Source organism: Sinohyriopsis cumingii, chromosome 15, assembly GCF_028554795.1.
Source record: "Sinohyriopsis cumingii isolate HCF-2022 chromosome 15, ASM2855479v2, whole genome shotgun sequence".
NCBI lineage: Eukaryota > Metazoa > Mollusca > Bivalvia > Unionida > Unionidae > Sinohyriopsis > Sinohyriopsis cumingii.
Genome location: NC_142975.1, coordinates 9,783,061 through 9,802,449, shown reverse-complemented (window position 1 = coordinate 9,802,449; position 19,389 = coordinate 9,783,061). Strand labels below are relative to the sequence as shown.

Sequence of the window (19,389 nt, the reverse complement as noted above, 5' to 3'; positions counted from 1 at the left end):
GCAACATGACCATTCTAGATCATGGAAAGGATGTCAGTGGATCATGCTTTTGGGTATAAAAGTGGGGAAAATGGTTGAGAGCATGGTGTTCCATCCCATCAGAAAAAGGTCCACTATGGGTAAGACCAGATTAAACTAAAGACTGGGGGAGGGCTTGGACCATCCTGTTTGAATCACTCGATTGTGCTGGAACTGCAAGTCGACCAGGACAAACAGTCCCTCTTGGCCGTGGTGGACTTGCATCTGGACAAAACTGACTATACGACATCACCAGGAAAATCCCAAGCAAGACGGCAGATATCTCAAGAACTGGTTCCCATTTGTCTATGGAGAGTGTTGACAAGGGCTGACTTGTCTCCTGCCATGAAAGAAAAGCGCATCAACTACCCAGGCTTTTGGGTGTGGGACTGGTGAGACAAAGTTGGGTAGCTTAATGTGTTCCAAACTGATCAATGAATTGTCAACCAGATTGATTTGAAAACCAGGTGGCAAACTAGTCTCAGTGTCTCCATTTTTGATGCATGAATGAAGATACTGAGGAAGCCTGGATATATGACTGACTAAAACTAGTGTTAGCCAGACAGGAGTAAAATCCCTTTGAGTGTGTGTTTGGAACATCTTTAACCTTTTTGTGCATAGATTATTTCTTGCTGCAATACATAGCTCAGAATGGGTCTCTTGCAATGTCTATAGCAAAGGGAGCCTTTGACAATAAGGGAAATGCACTGAACTTGATCTGGAGGCCATCTGAGATGATTTGTAAGTCACATGGATCATCGGGGCAAAGTCCCTCCCATTCCATGGTTAAGTGTTTGAATCTTTGCCTATCAGGCTGAATGAAAACAATGGCATCTACATGGAGGATGAAAGGGAGAGACACTGGGACAACAATCCCTCTACAGAGAGACCAATTTTTGACTGATTTCTGACTCATTATGCATGTGATACTTGTTGTTCAACAAGGCCAAAGTCATTGGTTGATGTCTATTTTCATTTGGGTGGGCTGGATTCATGAGGCTGTGGATGTTTAGATAACATATTTGAAGAAAGAATGGTTCAATGTGTCTTATATACCCAGTTATGATCATTTTGATTATAGAACTTGAAAATGACAGTCTGCATTATTTTCCTTAAAAATAATGTTACTGCAAAATACAAATTAATGAAGGTTTTCAGCAATTATCAAATAGAGAAAAGTTATAAGAATGTTAACAAAGCATTAATTGCTCAATAATGACCTCGCAGATATTAAACCATTTTGTTTAATTACCTCATCCAAATTTGTGCATGCTCCAACTACACAGCATGAATAAACAACATAGATATACTATAAAAGACAGTGCAAAAAAAAAGAACTTGGTTTGGGAAAAAAATACATACATGCAGCTGATCCAATTCATTAACACAATTACCACAAGCTATGTACAACGTATTCACACTTTTGTGTATAAATGGGTGTATGACAGAGGGTTGAAACATTATAAGTTACTAAGTAACACGAAAGAACACAAAAATACTGGAACATTGTGTTTTTCCTCTCTGACTGGCTGCAACCTATTAGTTACAATATGCACTGCATATAACAGGTTTAGGACAGCTGATGTACCATATAGACTCGCTTATGAGTCCAACTGCAAACTGCACAGACCCAGATCTGCCATCATATAATGTGCTGGCAGATTTGGGTCTGTACAGTTTGTCAGGAGTAATCAGAATAAACAAACAGCACAGACACTGATCTGCATATGCACTATGACATGGCAGATCAGAATCTTTGTTACTTACAGTTGGACTTGACTTGTAAGCGAGTATATGCAGTAAATGCAATAACCATGAACATAGTTAATAACAATGCTTGAGTAAGTTATATTCTAATTATTTACCATATATACTCTCTTATAAGTGAAGTCAAACTGCAAACTGCACAGACCCTAATTTGCTGTCACATAATGCCCTTGCAGATATGGGTCAATGCAGTTTGGTAGAGTAAACAGTAAAACAAAAAATACAAACCTTGATCTGCCAGCACATTATGTGACAGCAGATCAGGGTCTATGTTTTATGCATTTAGACTTGACTTTTTTAGTATATATGGTATATCAACTGTAGATTGAACAAACATGATAAATCAGGACAAAATCAATAAAAACATGGGCCAAAATGTGTATCCAGTACTTCCTATGGAGAGACATAAACATAAGATTAAATTTATATCTAGCACTTCCTATAAGAGATGAAAACATAAGCTGAAATGTGTATCCAGTACTACTGAGAGAAGTAAACATAAGCTGAAATGTATATCCCACACTTCCTATGGAAAGACAGTAAACAGATTAATAAGCCAAAATATAAATCCAAGACTTCTTATGGACAGAAGTAAACATCACATGAAATTTATATTAAATACATCCTCTGCAGATATGAAAACATGCTGAAATGTATATCCCACACTTTCAATGGAGAGAAGTAAACATAAGCTGAAATTTATATCTAAGATTTCCTGAAGAGAAGTCAACATAAGATGAAATGTAAATCCAAGACTTCCAATGGAAAGAACAAAACAAAAGATGAAGTCTATATGATATACCTCCTATGCAGACAACAAAAACATAAACTTATGTATATCCCACATTTCCGATTGAGAGAAGTAAACATAAGCTTAAATGTGTATCCTGTATTTCCTATTGAAAGAAGTAACCAAAACTACAGCACATCTTGATAGCTACGGACTTATACCATTTCAGCATATGATCTTAGTGATGGAGTGACTTTAAGTTTCATGCGGAATTGAAACTAGAAAACCACAAAACTTGCTCAGATCTAGCAATCCACAAAAGTAGTACCAGCATTATATTTTGACACCATCATTTATAAAGACACTTAGTTGTCACTGTAGCTTAAAGGAATATGTATATACATTATACATTTACAACACGTAACTGACACTTTTCAAAATGACAAGGCAGGATTTGAAAGTCTGAATGAAATGCTTGATAGATGTAGTCTTAATTCGTGTGCTAAATGAAAACCTCTGTTTCAAACTAAAATAAATTTCCAAGATAAGGTAAAATATGCTCAGCACATTAAACATACATTGACCTAGGCATATCTACAGTCAGATTTTTTGTTCTGCTGAGGACATCGAAAGACGACTTACGGATACAGCTCTTCCCATCAGCTGCCTGATTAAACCCCGGTCTGCAGGCACAGCTGTATGAACCCTCGGAGTTGACACACATCTGCTCACAACCTCCATTGCTTGACAGGCATTCATTTACATCTGTAAGGATACAGACATTATATTAGGAGTACATGCAACCTTGAAGCACTGAGGTAATGACCGACTGAATCGATATATTATTGGGAGTACTTACAGCCTTGATACAATGAGGTAATGACAGACTGAATAGAGATATTCTATTAGGAGTACATGTATCCTTGATGGACTGAGGTAATGACAAATAGAATAGTGATATTGTATCAGAAATTCACGCAGACTTGATGCACAGAGTTAATGACAGATTGAACAGAGCTATTATATTGCAAATACATACAGCCTTGATGCACTGAGGTATTGACAGAATGAACAGACATTCTATTAGGAGTACATGCAGCCTTGATACATTGAGATAATGACAGATTGAATCGAGATATTATTAGGAGTACACATGCACCCTTGATACATTGAGGTAATGACAGATTGAATAGAGATATACATGTAGCCTTGATGCACTGAGGTAATAACAGATTGAATAGAGATATACATGTAGCCTTGATGCATTGAGGTAATGACAGATTGAATAGAGATATACATGTAGCCTTGATACATTGAGGTAATGACAGACTGAATAGAGATATTCTATTAGGAGTACATGTAGCCTTGATGCATTGAGGTAATGACAGACTGAATAGAGATATACATGTAGCCTTGATGCACAGAGGTAATGACAGATTGAACAGAGCTATTATATTGCAAATAAATACAGCCTTGGTGCACTGAGGTAATGACAGATTGAATAGAGATATTGTATTAGGAGCACATGCAGCCTGATGCACCAAGTTAATGACAGATTGAACAGAGCTATTATATTACAAATACATACAGCTTTGACGTACTGAGGTAATGATAGAATGAACAGAGACATTCTATTAGGAGTACATGCAGCCTTGATGCATTGAGATAATGACAGATTGAATCAAAATATTATCAGGAGTACATGCATCCTTGATACATTGAGGTAATGACAGACTGAATCAAGATATTGTATTATGAGTACAGGCAGTTTTGATACACTGAGGTAATGACAGATTGAATCAAGATATTGTATTATGAGTACAGTCAGTTTTGATACACTGAGGTAATGACAGATTGAATCAAGATATTGTATTATGAGTACAGGCAGTTTTGATACACTGAGGTAATGACAGATTCAATAGAGATATTGTATTAGGAATACATGCATCTTTGATGCATTGAGGTAATGACAGATTGAATAATCTAATAATAAGATAGTGAAGTTATTGTGGCTGTCAGGATCCAACTCTGTACCTCTAGAACCAGTGTCAACATATGTACAATGAAAAAAAAACAAAAAACAGAACCAGCTAGGCTAAGAAATATATCTTGATTATAAAAGCCAGATTGTTCTCATTTTATTTTTTGTTAAACTGACTGTGATCTTAGTAAATCCCATTATATGTGTCACAGATTCAAAAATACTGCCATATGTTACTGCTGTACATACATGCTTATAAGTTGAGTCCAACTGCAAACATCATACAAGCCCTGATCTGCCATCGTATCATGCACCAGCAGATCAGGGTGTATGTTGTTTGTTCTACTGATTACTCCTAACACACTGCATATACCCAGATCTGCTGGCACATTATGCAAGGGAAGATCTGTGTGAATACAGTCTACTATTGGGCTCAACTTATAAGTGAAAATACACTGACCCTAAACTGTGAATTCACTTTGTCGCCTATGTGGATTTTGTGGCTGCAACAAAAACCACAAAGTTAAAGACCTAATAAACAATAATTTCAGAATTTATCTGTAACCTTTTAGAAAACAGGACTCACTTTCCCATCCATGCATTTAAGGACCCAACAAAAATATATTCATTTTTCCAAAACCACAAAAACCAATTTAACCAAAAAAATGAATTCACAGTAACATGTCTGCCATTTGTATGTAGTTGTTTGTTTCTTGTCAGTGTATTAAAACTTATTTACAGAATAAAATCATTTTTCAACAGTAAAACTGTAATAAAAACAGTAACCAATATTCTGCTATCATTTGTTACATTAACCTTAAATCTCTCCAATGTATATGATTTTGATTTTAGTCTTGACAGAGTTGCAGTCCTTTTAATTTAATGCCCATATTGAAAATGCATTAAATAAGTTTCTTGTTGTCAAAATTGTTCATTTTTTGTTCTGGAGGTTTTTAAGTACAGTCTAGTCTCCTTTATCCAGAAAATAAATGGTACGGGTAATGGAGAAATGCAAATTCTAAATAAACAAGACAGGATGTTGTTGGCTGCCTCTACATGCATTTCTACATATCTCAAAGTGTGTGTATGAACAAATGAGTACATAGAAAGAAATGAGGAAATCTAGTTCAAGTAAAAAATGGAGAGAAAAAACATTATGTGCAAATTTGCTTATGAGAATGAGAAAAATATTAGAATGGGGTGGGGTAAACACATTTTCAAAAGGCATGACCTGCAGAATGTATTCAAACGACTGTAAAGAGATAAAAAGAAACTCACATAGGAAATAAGGAAATGAAATTATATCCATGTATTAGGATGTAGGATAAATGAAAATATACAGAAAAGAAAGATATGAAGAAAAAATGCTGAAATTAAAAATATTAAAACATGATTGACTATATCCAATCATCTAAAGGTTTCTTCATTCCCTTCTTCCATGAAACAGTGAAACACTAGTCAGTAATTATAACAGTAGTAAGTAAATATAACAGTGGTCAGGAATTATATCACAAATACAGATAGTCATCTAGATTGATTCTAGCATGAACAGAACTTGTAACAAATACACAAAATTTAACCCAAGTTAATGAAGTGCGAAAGATTGAACACTGTGACCTACATTGTGATGAGGATATAGTACCTGTCAAAATGCATTCCCTCATGAAGTTTCAAGATCCAAGGTTAACAACATGTATACTGGGTGCAGAAATGCTGAGTTACATGCAAAATGTATGTAGCCAACAATGTACCAGTGATGCATAAGTATGTACAAAATTAACCCAATTAGCCCTCCCTACAGGGGCAGATGCTATGAAATCCAGTCCAGTTAGCCCTCCCTACAGGGGTAGATGCTATGAAATCCAGTCCAATTAGCCCTCCCTACAGGGGCAGATGCTATGAAATTCAGTCCAATTAGCACTCCACACAGGGGTAGATGCTATGAAATCCAGTCCAATTAGCACTCACACACAGGGGTAGATGCTATGTTATCCAGTCCAATTAGCACTCCACAAAGGGGTAGATGCTATGAAATCCAGTACAATTAGCACTCCACACAGGGGTAGATGCTATGAAATCCAGTACAATTAGCACTCCACACAGGGGTAGATGCTATGAAACTCAGTCCAAGGAGAAAAGAATGGATGGGATGCAACATGGCTATAAATATGTGTATGCTTGTACATACAGAGACACTGAAACTTCATAGTAGCATAAGTTAAAAGATCAGTTTATTATTAGATTAGTGAATTAGAAATCTAATTTGCTGAAAGAAGGCCTCGGGATTCAATGAAATAGAACAAAGTGGTTCCTGATATTTCTATTAATATAAAAGTGACTGGTAGATAAATGACAGCCAGATTAAACAAGAAAACCATGGACAAAAAGAAATTGTGCACTGACAATGACAGACCATTATGGCTACCAAAAGCCAAGGCAAATACATGAAACCTTATCATAGCAAGCTGATAATTATACAGACTAAAAGGCATTCATAAATGTCATTTGCTGCAGGTCTATTGCAACTGGTTTCTTGTACATAGAGTCAGAACTCCCATAGCTACTTCTACAACCCAAATATGTGATTATGAAAATTTCTCATCCTATGGAAGTATTATAACAAAATCCCACCATCACATCTGCATCCATCCTTGTTTAGCCGAAAGCCAGCTCGACATCCACAAGTATAGCCACCAGGATTGTTGGAACAGAGTTGGGCACAGCAGCCTTCCCTATTAAGGCACTCATCAACATCTCGGCAGGATTTCCCATCAGCCTGCAGGTTGTATCCACGACGACAGCTGCATACAGTACCCTGGTTAGTGTGCGTACATTTATGTTCACATCCTCCATTGTTATTTACACAGCTGTCTATCACTTTCAACTCAATACCTGAAGTGAAACAAAAGACCCAAGTGGACCTCAGATTACTCCTCTAGTTGACATCTAATTAAAAATGGCTAATATTTCAAAGTTGGCCATGAAACTATGACCAATATGATGCTCTCTGGATTTTATCATTTTAGCAATGGTCCATACCGGATGCATCAGCATTATTTGTGCAAACTTTAAGGGCCTGATGTCAGGTTCCTTTCTGTGAAATTTGATCAATTTCAGTTGTCCAGATTTCAAGAATCATTTAGAAGGTTTTCTATTTTTAGCAAGGAACTGATGTTCTACATGGTGAAAAGAATTTTCAGGAATTCACCTTAACAGCATTTCTGCCTCTTAACTGTTGATTGTCAAAACCATCTCTAATATTCTAAAGCAAAATCAAGGTTTTCAAATTAACTGCTGTGGAACACATATTGGGTGTCAGCTTGGCACTATTTACATTAGGGATACAGTGGACATAATTTTAAGTCATTTGGTGAAAACCTCATGTCACAATGATCATCCATTCAGGGGGAGTAGTGACAACAAGAATTTTAAGAGAGTTATCATAGCAGCCATATTAGATTTATGACTGACACCATTTTCTTGTATGATCAACTAGATATCATAAAACCTGATGTTGATAAAGCCATCCATTTGGAAAGAAGAAGAGATAACAATATTTTCAACATATGACTTTCCACTCATGGGTAGTAATAACAAGATTTTGAAGATGGCTACAGTGGCAGCCATACTGGGCAACAGATCAGCACAATTTAACTTAAATCAACTGGACATCATAAGAAGGCTTCTGGTGAAAATGGTTTAAATCCAACATCAAATGTGACTTTCTGTTCAAGTAGAGTTCTTATGACAAAATTGTCAAAATGGCTGCCACCAAGGCCATGGTGGATGTCAGATTGGTATCATCTAGGACCAGCTATACTGTACATCACAAGCCTTTTAGTGAAAACCTCAAGCTGATATGACCATCCATTCAGGAGAAATAGCGTTACCATTAGATTTTCAATATCACCACCATGAAGACTATATTTTTTTAAAGATTGGCACCATTTTCATATAGGACCAACTAGACACCATAAGAAGTCTTTCAGTGAAAACCCCATGCTGATATGCCATCCATTCAGAAGGAGTAGTTATAATAAGATTTTCAAGATGGCTGCAGTGGCTGGCATATTCAATGACAGATCTGCACCATTTTCTTTTATGACTAAATAGACATCATAAAATGTCTTTCAGTGAAAATGGCGTGCTGATATGCCATCCATTCAGTAGTAGTAGCTATAGCAAGATTTTATTTTCAATATGGCCAAAATGGTGGCCATATTCAATATGGCCAAGATGGTGGCCACATTCAATATGGCAAAGATGGTGGCCATATTCAACAAGGCCAAGATGGTGGCCATAGTGGATATCAGATCAGTAATCATTTCATTTAGGACCAACTAGTCATCAAAAAATGTCTTCTAATGAAAACCCCATATTGACATGATCATCAATTTCAGAGAGTTAATGATAATAAGATTTTCAAGATGGCAGTTATATTGGATGTTTGTAAAGCACCCATTTCATTTAGGATCAACTAGGCCATGGGATGAATATGTGTGTAAAGTCAAATCCTCCAGGTAGTTTAGGAGAAGCAGCTATAAAAAAGTTGTGCAAATGGACACATGGATGTGAGAATTACAACAGACAGCAGGCCATCCCATATGGTCTATGACTAAAGATATTCAAACTCTGACAAATATAACTAACAAATGAAGTGTTTTCTAACTAGAAAATATAGATGTATAAATACATTTGATTTTTCATCTGATCTACAATGGTGCCTTATGATGTAATAAGTCCTGACATAAAGCATGTCTGAAATGCTACAGTAACACGATAGTACTTTATAGATTTGCTTTGTCTAACATGAGACAAAGATATTCCATAAAAAGATAGAAAGAGGGAGAAAAACATGCAGATAAAGAAATAATTTTGTTCACTCATATTTACACTTCTCTGCTGGGATTTGTTCTTCAACTGATGAGTATGCCTGGTACATACTAGGTAATAATTCACAATAATGTTACAACAAATTAGTTACCTGAGGTACTGTTCCACTCGCCTAACTTTCTGACCTCTATTCTCCATACGTAGCAAAAGCGGCACAAAACAATTACAATTTAGGGTTAGTATAAAGTAATTATGAGTAAAGTATTGAAAGCAGCATATACTTTAAGGTTATCTATTGATGCATTCTATTTGTTATGTTACAATATACTATAAACAAGGATTTAACATTATTGCAATGATTTAACATTATTGCAAGGATTTAACATTATGATAAGGATTTAACATTATTGCAAGGTTTTAACATTATTAAACATGTATGATATCTAGCAATCTACACCTTTCTTTTATGGAAATTAATATTAATATCAAAATCAGTATTGCAGCTGCTACAAAGGCATTATATATATATATATATATATATATATATATATATATATATATATATATATATATATATATATATATATATATATATATATATATATATATATATGAATATTCAGTCTCCATAGCAACTGAAGCAATAACTACTCAGTCAAAATGAATTATCTGCTGTATATCTGAAAGAAAATAATTTCTGCTACATGGATGCTTCCTTGCAAATGGTGTCCCACAGAGACAGTGACATATTCAGAATTCAAACTCAGAGCTGCTGGATAACATGGAGCATCTACAATGCCTCTACACCAAGGTAAAACAGTAATGTGAATATATTATTATGCTATTTGTAGGATATGGTCTTAAAAAGAACATCTCTAAAGCTTAAACCTAACCTGATTTTCTACAATTAAAGCATGCCTTTTCAAAGTATATCATAAAATAAGAGCACCATAAATGGCACATGATACACCTATCTTGTGAAATTTTCCCTACTAATAACCTTGACCTTTTAGCAAGGTACATGACTTGTGTAAGATAAGGTGTGCACCTGGATCAAGTAGTCAACAAATATATCTACAAGGTTTCAAAAGTGACAGCCTCAGCAATGAAACAGGTCACTGACTTACATTATCAACTGTTGTGACCTTGAATTAAGGTACCTGTGAATATCTGATATTATGATAAGTTAAGTAATATAACAAGCTAAAGTTTAATTAAGATATCTTCATTTGGTCAAAAGTTATACCCATACAAGGATAGAGAGCAGATTTACATTGCCTCTTTCCATGACCTTGACCTTGACACTGATGCCATGGCTGTATACCATAGCAACACAATGTCTAGTCATGACTAGCAAAACATTTCATTAAAATATATTCAATGACTCCACATGATACTACTCAGAAGGATACAATTCTTGCCATGACTTTGACCTTGAGATAATGGAGCATGGCTACATTTAGCTACAATGTTGTAGCCCCATCTATGAACTAGGGTTACTAATATTAGTTCTAGGCTATATTATACAGCACACTATTTTATCAAGATATATACCAATGTGACATTTCATTAAAATATCAAACTTTAAATTACATGCAAGAAAACTGCAAGTTGCACAATTACATTTTCCTTTGATGCGACCTTGAAACAGAGGTATTCTAAGTGGCTATGATATGACACACCAGCTGTGCATGATAATTTATGTAATTTTCAGTAAAATATATTCAGTGGTTTAAAACTGATGCTTCAGATAAGTATACAAGTCACATAATTATATTTCATCTTGTCATGACCTTCACCTTGAGGCAGGGTGATATGGCTATGGTAGACAACATGCCATCTAGTCATAATGTATACTTTCACAAACATTCATGATAATCTCTCCAACTGTTACAAAGCTATTTGCCAGGCAATTACATATTAACAGACAGTGAGGTAGAAGGACATCACTTTAATGCACATAACTTAAGATAGGCATCTAAAAAATTGTTACCGGCTGAGTATGGAGAAACAATGGGTCAGTATGTCTGAATATTCAATAAAAACACAATAGGTTTTGATTCCCTGCAGTTTAACGACTTTCTTTGAAATTTTAAATATTTTGTCTCAGAGGTACCATTTTGTTATCAAGTCAAATTTTGTAAAAAGCATTGGTTCTGCTCGATTTACACTCTTCTAGACAAACTCACAATTAATTTCTCTTGTAAGAGTTGACATTAGTGCAGTTAGGGTATTAAAAAACCATGAATTTTATTCCATGAACCTAGGAGTTGATTAAAGAGTATATACACTAATTGACAAACAATAAGTCATGCTAAAAATAACAATATCAAATTGTTTCTCAAATGTTGCTGTAAAATCGGCCATATGAAAAAGACATCACATGCCAGGCTTTATTTCACTCCAGCTTATGTAGAGAAAAAGAACCAAAAGACCGAAAATGAATATCAACTTTATCATGGAAGAGTATTCAAGTTAAACATTCCCAGCATCCAAGCGAAATGTGAAAAAAAGTTGATCAAAAGTGAACTTTACTCCACAGTAGCTCTGTTGGTAGAGTGTCAGACAATAATCCTTGGGTTATGGGTTAGAAACCTCCCCCAGGATCCTTGGGTTATGGATTACAAACCACTCCAGGATCCTTGGGTTATGGATTAGAAACCTCCCCAGGATCATTGGGTTATGGATCAGAAACCTCCCCAGGATCCTTGGGTTATGGATTAGAAACCTCCCCATGATTCTTAGATTATGGGTTAGGAACCTCCCCAGGCTGGTCTGGGTTGGCTATCTGTGTGTCCTTGGGAAAAGTGCCTAGCGCTTATTTTATCAGTAGTACCTTTTAAAGTGTGACTAACATAAAAACCAATCAATCAAATGGAAACCACTGAGTTGTTTGTTTTTCATGATTCTTTCTGGTTCATCAATTAGCCTGGCTAAAGCATCATTTCCTGTAGTTGATTTCCTACAATAAGCATGAAGTCACCAAATCTGTTCATTGTCTTCAGCACAGTTAATTTTTGGCACAGAACTGAAATATGCATTCAAACATTCACACATAAGGATTATAACATGAGAACCAAATTATACGCCAAGAATAAATTTACGTGACTTTATTTTCACTACTTCTGAAGCAGAGTTTAGACCTGTAAACCATTCATATCACCCAAAGACATAGTGGAATGTTCCAAAGTAGTACACTTACAAAAAGAACACTGAAATATCCCTTTATACAGGTTATTACGTTGGCGCATTACTTCATCATTCAAAATACCAAGACCTTCATCGGAATTTTATCATAATTTTGATAAGTGAATGGACAACTAAAATTGAAAATTGTGTGCAATAGTTACTTCACATTAATATAGGCAGTGAACATGCAGGTGACATCAAACATATCTAAGTTGATGTGTTCATGTAGTTCTCAAGACACCAAGCAAACCCAGAACATTTCATTCAGTACTACTCACTCTGAACATAACACCACATCATAAATAGTCACAAATATATACATCACACACCAAATGACAACGTTTAACACTTACTATGTTGGATGAAAATAAATCATGCTCAGCATTCACATCTTCCAGTATCTCACAATTATACTAAATAAAACTGTTAACCTTGGCATGCAAAAAAAGCAAGAAAGAATGATTGCTCATTATATTAAAAGTATGATGCATCTATCCACCACAGGAACATAACAGATGGAAATATTAAAGACCAGTGAACAAATTCAGCTCTGAATGATAATTTTATGTTATGCTTAAGCAACACCTGTTTACCTGTTAAGTCCTACTTTTGATTCCAATGAAATCAATTACCCATACAGAATTAGGTGTTAGTATCAAAACAGCTTGAAATACATATAAAAGATAAAGACAATGCTATATGGATTGAAACATTGCTGTAACTCTGTTACTTTAATACATCATGGACAAAATAAATTGAAATCTTTAGCACTGTATTTGGAAAGAAAATCTACTATGGTTATAAAAATGCCTATTCGTCCCCTCAGCAATAAATCAGAGAGCTGATACGTTTTGCTGTCTGACAAATTAAATTTAAAAGGAACAAAACAGAATTAACATATTGCTGCTCTGGCCATTATTTCAAAATCTCTCAAGTTTGAGGCACACTTTTCATTTGTCCTGCATACAAATTTATGATCACATAATTTCTCAGGAGAATACCACTGAAATTTATTGAAGCACCACTGAATCAGTCATGCCAGTTTTAGCTTTGTAGAAGACAGTAGAGATTTATAAACACATGGAACCTCAAGTCTTGCATAAGTTTTTCTATATCTAATAGTAGACAGGCACCATTTGTCAAATTCTGGTGAATCTTCATGCCAGAATAATTTCTGTAAAATTTGAGCAGAATCTGTTCTGCATTTTGAGGTAGCTGTTCCAAGATTTGTCTATTTTTAGTAATGACAACCATATCTGATAGCAGGTTGGCATCATAGTAAAAGCTTGACAGGCTTTTATGAAAGGATGCTCTGTGCCAATTTTGGTTGAAATTGGTCAACCGGTTATTTACCCAAAAAGTTGAAAATAGCAGTTGTTGCTGAAATGTTATATGGACAGACAGACAGACAGACAAAGGCCCATACTATAAGTTCAGTCAGGCTTGTGATCAGGTGAACTCAAAATCATAGGATGTTACAGGCAAATTTCATGGATAGCGATGAATCATAACCATTTAGAACATGGATGGAAAATGTTGAAAATCAAATGAATCAGTATTTAATAATTTTATTAAAATCCCTCCAGTCTTAAGATTTGATATCAAATGAACAACTAATACATTCCTTATAAATGTTAAGTAAAACAACGAAAAATAACGATACAAACTCTAAAAGATATTAATGTTATATCAATACACCCAATCTAATGAAATTAGAACTGGAACAGAGACAAGGCAAAACAAGGGTTTATATGAATCATTTACTTGGACGTATATAGTAAAGTATATTCTTTTGATTATCTTTAAACCCAAATTGCCAACTTAAAAGCATGCAGTAAAATTTGATACATGCAGAGTCCTGTACCTACCATACACACACGCTGCTAATGAGGGAGTAGGAAAGAAATGGTAAGTATCGAAGAAACACAGAAGGGTTCACTGAATATGGGGAAACTTTGACTTATTATGAGATTATCTCATCTTTAATAATAATTTTCTTTCATTTTTAGGGTTTTGAAATTGTTATGTCAAATGTCATTCATTAGACAATATCAACTGTAAATCATCATGGCTAATTCTTATATACATATGAAAATATTATAAGTAAATTTGTCCCCATATACAATATACACCTCTCCCTTGATAACTTGCACACAACAGGGTCGACAAACATTGACCGCACTATAAGCGAGGGCGGGAGTTACCAAGGAACCTCCAAGAATTGAAAAAATCCACTTAAAAATAGAGAAAACTGCGAGGGGGGTGGAGTTAGGGGACTGGGCTGTTTAATGACTGAATCATATCAATAATAATTGTTAATAATGCACTTTTTCTAATGAAGTTGTTTGTTATTCTGTATAAATAACATTTATTTTCAAAATGTCCAACATGTGAAAGATCATTCCAGCTGGATTCAACAACCATCATGTGTACACAAAAACATATGTGAATTATGTCACTGCTTTTTGTTTTGTTGATTAGTCTGGTTCCCGGAGTGGTATTTAATATTATCCTGCCAAATTGGGAGTCTGTTAGCTGGGAACTAGACTAACTGTTGATACACCACCAAACAAGATTCATTTATTTCATGAGACAATTGTCTACATCAAAACTCAATTTTTGATTTGTTCAATTAGTACATTATGTTATGATTTCATTGGAAGTAATAAGGAAACTTCTTATCATCCTTGAGTATATCTCTTAATACCAGTTCAGGATTTCTCTGAAACTTGCTTGCCCATAATGGTCCATATCTGTTAAACCAAGCTTTTTATTTTAAGAAGTATTAATTTAGCATGGTTGAGTTGCTATCTTTGATCACAGTTATGAATGAGTCATTAATTTATGTTACATACACAATAATATTTTAACAGTGTTCTATTGATCAACTGAAGTGAGTTCACTCAACATATGACCAGGGCCGCTAGATTTTAAGTTTGTAGGATTTGCGTACCTTTTAACTTTTCTTTTATTCCACCTCCTTTATTTGATTCAAAAGGCATAATTAACATCATAATACAAATGAGGCCAGCTTTAAATTCAGTGCAACACTACAACAAATACTTCCACAAGCCAGTTATCAAAACAGAAATGCTTGCGGACATAGCTGTTATGATAGATTGACACATTTTACGTTTAAATACACATTGCATTTATGGTGATTACACTTAAGAGGAACTAATAGATAGAATTAAAACACAAATTTTACTTAAAAAAATTATTTAATTGGTATTTAAGTATTAATGTACTGCCGACACTAGGCATAAGTGACATTTTCATTGATTGAAATTTCCTTGAATTATATCTTTAATTTCAGTGTACTAAGGATGTCATTTGGAAAGAAAATGTAACCAGTTATATGACTTCTTATTTTTAAAAGCTGAAAATTTCAAAAATGTTGATTAAAACTTTGAGGTTCTATCTACCATTTTCGACTATAAAATGAGCGATATTTTGACGATTCAGTTACCAATTTTAATTGCGATTTTCTTAAAGTTTTAAGAAATAGGGGTCAATGTTTTGTAATTTTTGGTTTAAAAAAATGGGATCCACGCCTGATCCCTCATTATAAGTGGGGGTTTGCAAGTTATCAGGGCATGAATTATTGAGGAAGTGGTGTATTAAGCTTCATAATGTCTTCAAAAAATGCATTAAAAGCACCTGTAAGTAATCCAGTAATGGATATAGATATATAACACTTTGAAAGGTGAGCTAATGAATTCTGCAGAATGCTGTCTCACCTACTGCCCAGTGGAATAATCCAAAAACCTTGCAAAGTCACAAAGCCACTTTGACCTACTTTTTTCACATACTGATTTTTACAAAACCTCCCAGCTTGTGTATTTCAAATGACAGAGCTCATAGAAAATTATATACTGATTTCATATAAAAGTCATAACAAATATAGGGATAATAACATACTTAAAGTAACCAACTGAATACCATTTAAAAAATATTTCAACACACAAAATAGAAAATATTAATAGAATAAAATAATTATATGTATATATATAATCCATTATTTCAACTACATTTGCATATTATACTCTGCCCTCTTATGATGGTATATACAAATTTTTAAAAAAGTGATTTAAATTCAAAGCCTAAATGTAATTAATGGAATGTTAATAGGTCACTGTGACTAACCTTTCCCCTTCACGATCAATACTAAGACCAATACACCAATCAAGTTTCATCATTTTGCATACAATAGTGTCAGAGAAATGGAGCAAATTGTACTAACCTAATCACTAAAGCATAAAAAGTAGGTCACTGTGATATACTTTTGCCTGTGGTAAGCAGTGCCCACTCGATGAATATGCCCATCAAATTCCATAACTGTATATGCAACAGTGTGGGATAAACTGACCTAAGTGCAATAAGTTCATATAAATTACTTTTTTGCCCATGGTCAGTACTTCTGAAACTTGACTCTTGTGACAACATCAATGAAGACAAAAATCATCAGAAAAGTGAGTCCTGTGTCTCTCCTATGCTTCACAGATGAGGCAACAATGCATGGACATTTAAGTGAACAAATTAGCATCAAGAATATTCAGAAAATGGAAAGAACATTTTGAACAAAAAACATCTGAAGAGAAAGTTACTCCATAATATTATATTTTAAACTGGAGCTATTACAGTGGTATATTACCCTCAATATTTATGCTGGTATTATTACACTGGTATATTACCTTCAATATCTATGCTGGTACTATTACACTGGTATATTACCTTCAGTATCTATGCTGGTACTATTACAGAGGTATATTACCTTCAATATCTATGCTGGTACTATTACACTGGTATATTACCTTCAATATCTATGCTGGTACTATTACACTGGTATATTACCTTCAATGTCTATGCTGGTACTATTACACTGGTATATTACCTTCAATATCTATGCTGGTACTATTACACTGGTATATTACCCTCAATATCTATGCTGGTACTATTACACTGGTATATTACCCTCAGTATCTATGCTGGTACTATTACACTGGTATATTACCTTCAATATCTATGCTGGTACTATTACAGAGGTATATTACCCTCAATATCTATGCTGGTACTATTACACTGGTATATTACCCTCAATATCTATGCTGGTACTATTACACTGGTATATTACCCTCAATATCTATGCTGGTACTATTACAGAGGTATATTACCCTCAATATCTATGCTGGTACTATTACATTGGTATATTACCTTCAATATCTATGCTGGTACTATTACACTGGTATATTACCTTCAATATCTATGCTGGTACTATTACACTGGTATATTACCCTCAATATCTATGCTGGTACTATTACACTGGTATATTACCCTCAATATCTATGCTGGTACTATTACACTGGTATATTACCCTCAGTATCTATGCTGGTACTATTACAGAGGTATATTACCCTCAATATCTATGCTAAGGAAGTGATTAAGTATAATTACATCTATCAGACTGAGAAAGAAGTAGGTCGAAATGATTTGTATAATATTTGAAGTCCTTGTACAAGGATGTTTTCTTTAAAGTTTGGCAAAATTCTATTCAACAATTTTGGAAGTGTTAAAGACTTATCTATTTCTGCAATTGTCAATGGAAGACAGATGGGTGATGCACAATGAATGATGAAGACACATGACAATCGGCCATACTATAAACTTACCTGGTCATAGGAGAGCCAAAAAATCAAGCGGATAACTTTTGCATAAAAACTTCAGTACCTAAAACTCTGTTAGTAAAAGACATATATTATTCCAGTGCTTTGCAGTTGTGACCTCCAACTTATAAATCAGACGTTTTGGCTAAGAATTGTCCCAAAGGCAATTGCCATATGGTTGTGTATGTTTGTCTTTTCATTGCCAATAAATGCTTATATGGCAGGGGCATTTATAGTTTCAAAGCTATTATGCAGACACCTGGGATGGGTTATGGATGGACCATACGGCCAACAGCAGGCTGGCTGAACCATGTCATATCATGACCAGTATATGTCTGTATGGTAAGGATCTCAATAGCTTTTATGTTATGACTCTTGGGACAAATACCATGGAGCCCAAGGTCAGCATCAAGGTCAGTGTCAGCTGCATGCATAAAATGATTTCTTTGTGCTCAGCAAGTCTTTATCTTAACAAAAATATGTTATCACACAGGAGGTAAGTCCTCAAGGGTTGGTCAAGAGACACTGGGGCCTAACCTGCTGAGGCCCCATTTTCTGGTATGCAAGACAAAAAATCTAGTACTTGGGAATTTATGTTAAATCACCTCACCAGTCCAACCCTGTGTAGTTTAAGATGAAGTTTCTAGCATTAATCATGTAGAAGGAGTTCAAGGCTATTGCATGTACATAAAAGTAAACCATATATACTCACCTATAAGTTGAGTCCAACTGCAAACTGCACAGACCCAGATCTGCCATCGCATAATGCTCCAGCAGATCTGTGTCTGTGCAGTTTGGTAGGAGTAATCAGCAGAACAAACAACATATCACCTGGTCTTCAGGTGCATTATGCTATGGCAGATCAGGTTTTTTGTTGTTTGTGGTTTTACTTGACTATGTGAGTACATACAGTACAAGTAATACAGATGGAGGGATAGAGCAATAAAATGGTCTGACGATATATGTTCCATCATTAACCATGTTTATCAAATACTAATTGTCATGATTTAAACAGTAGCCTTGTACTTTTCATGTGGTATTTGGTTTGTGCTGCTGTACTTACGATAACATGAATTTCCATCAACACCTAACTGGTATCCAGGGGTACAAGTACAGGTATAGGATCCCTCCGTGTTGATGCATGTCTGAGAACATCCGCCATTGCTTCTTAAACACTCATCAAGATCTGGGTAGATACATATAAGTAT

At 34.8% G+C, this 19,389-nt stretch overlaps 1 protein-coding gene across 4 annotated transcripts in view; it reads right to left on the bottom strand.

The window, feature by feature from the left end:
* Nucleotides 1-19,389, bottom strand: part of LOC149781245 (uncharacterized) — a 306,624-nt gene that overhangs the window by 110,906 nt on the left and 176,329 nt on the right. For all 4 annotated transcript variants that reach the window (XM_089935331.1, XM_089935329.1, XM_089935328.1 and 1 more), the window contains exons 9-11: nt 19,245-19,367; nt 7,128-7,388; nt 3,158-3,280 (exon numbers count right to left, since the gene is read on the bottom strand). In XM_089935331.1, the coding sequence (XP_089791457.1) occupies nt 3,158-3,280; nt 7,128-7,388; nt 19,245-19,367 (507 nt within the window). The remainder of the gene's footprint in view (nt 1-3,157; nt 3,281-7,127; nt 7,389-19,244; nt 19,368-19,389) is intronic.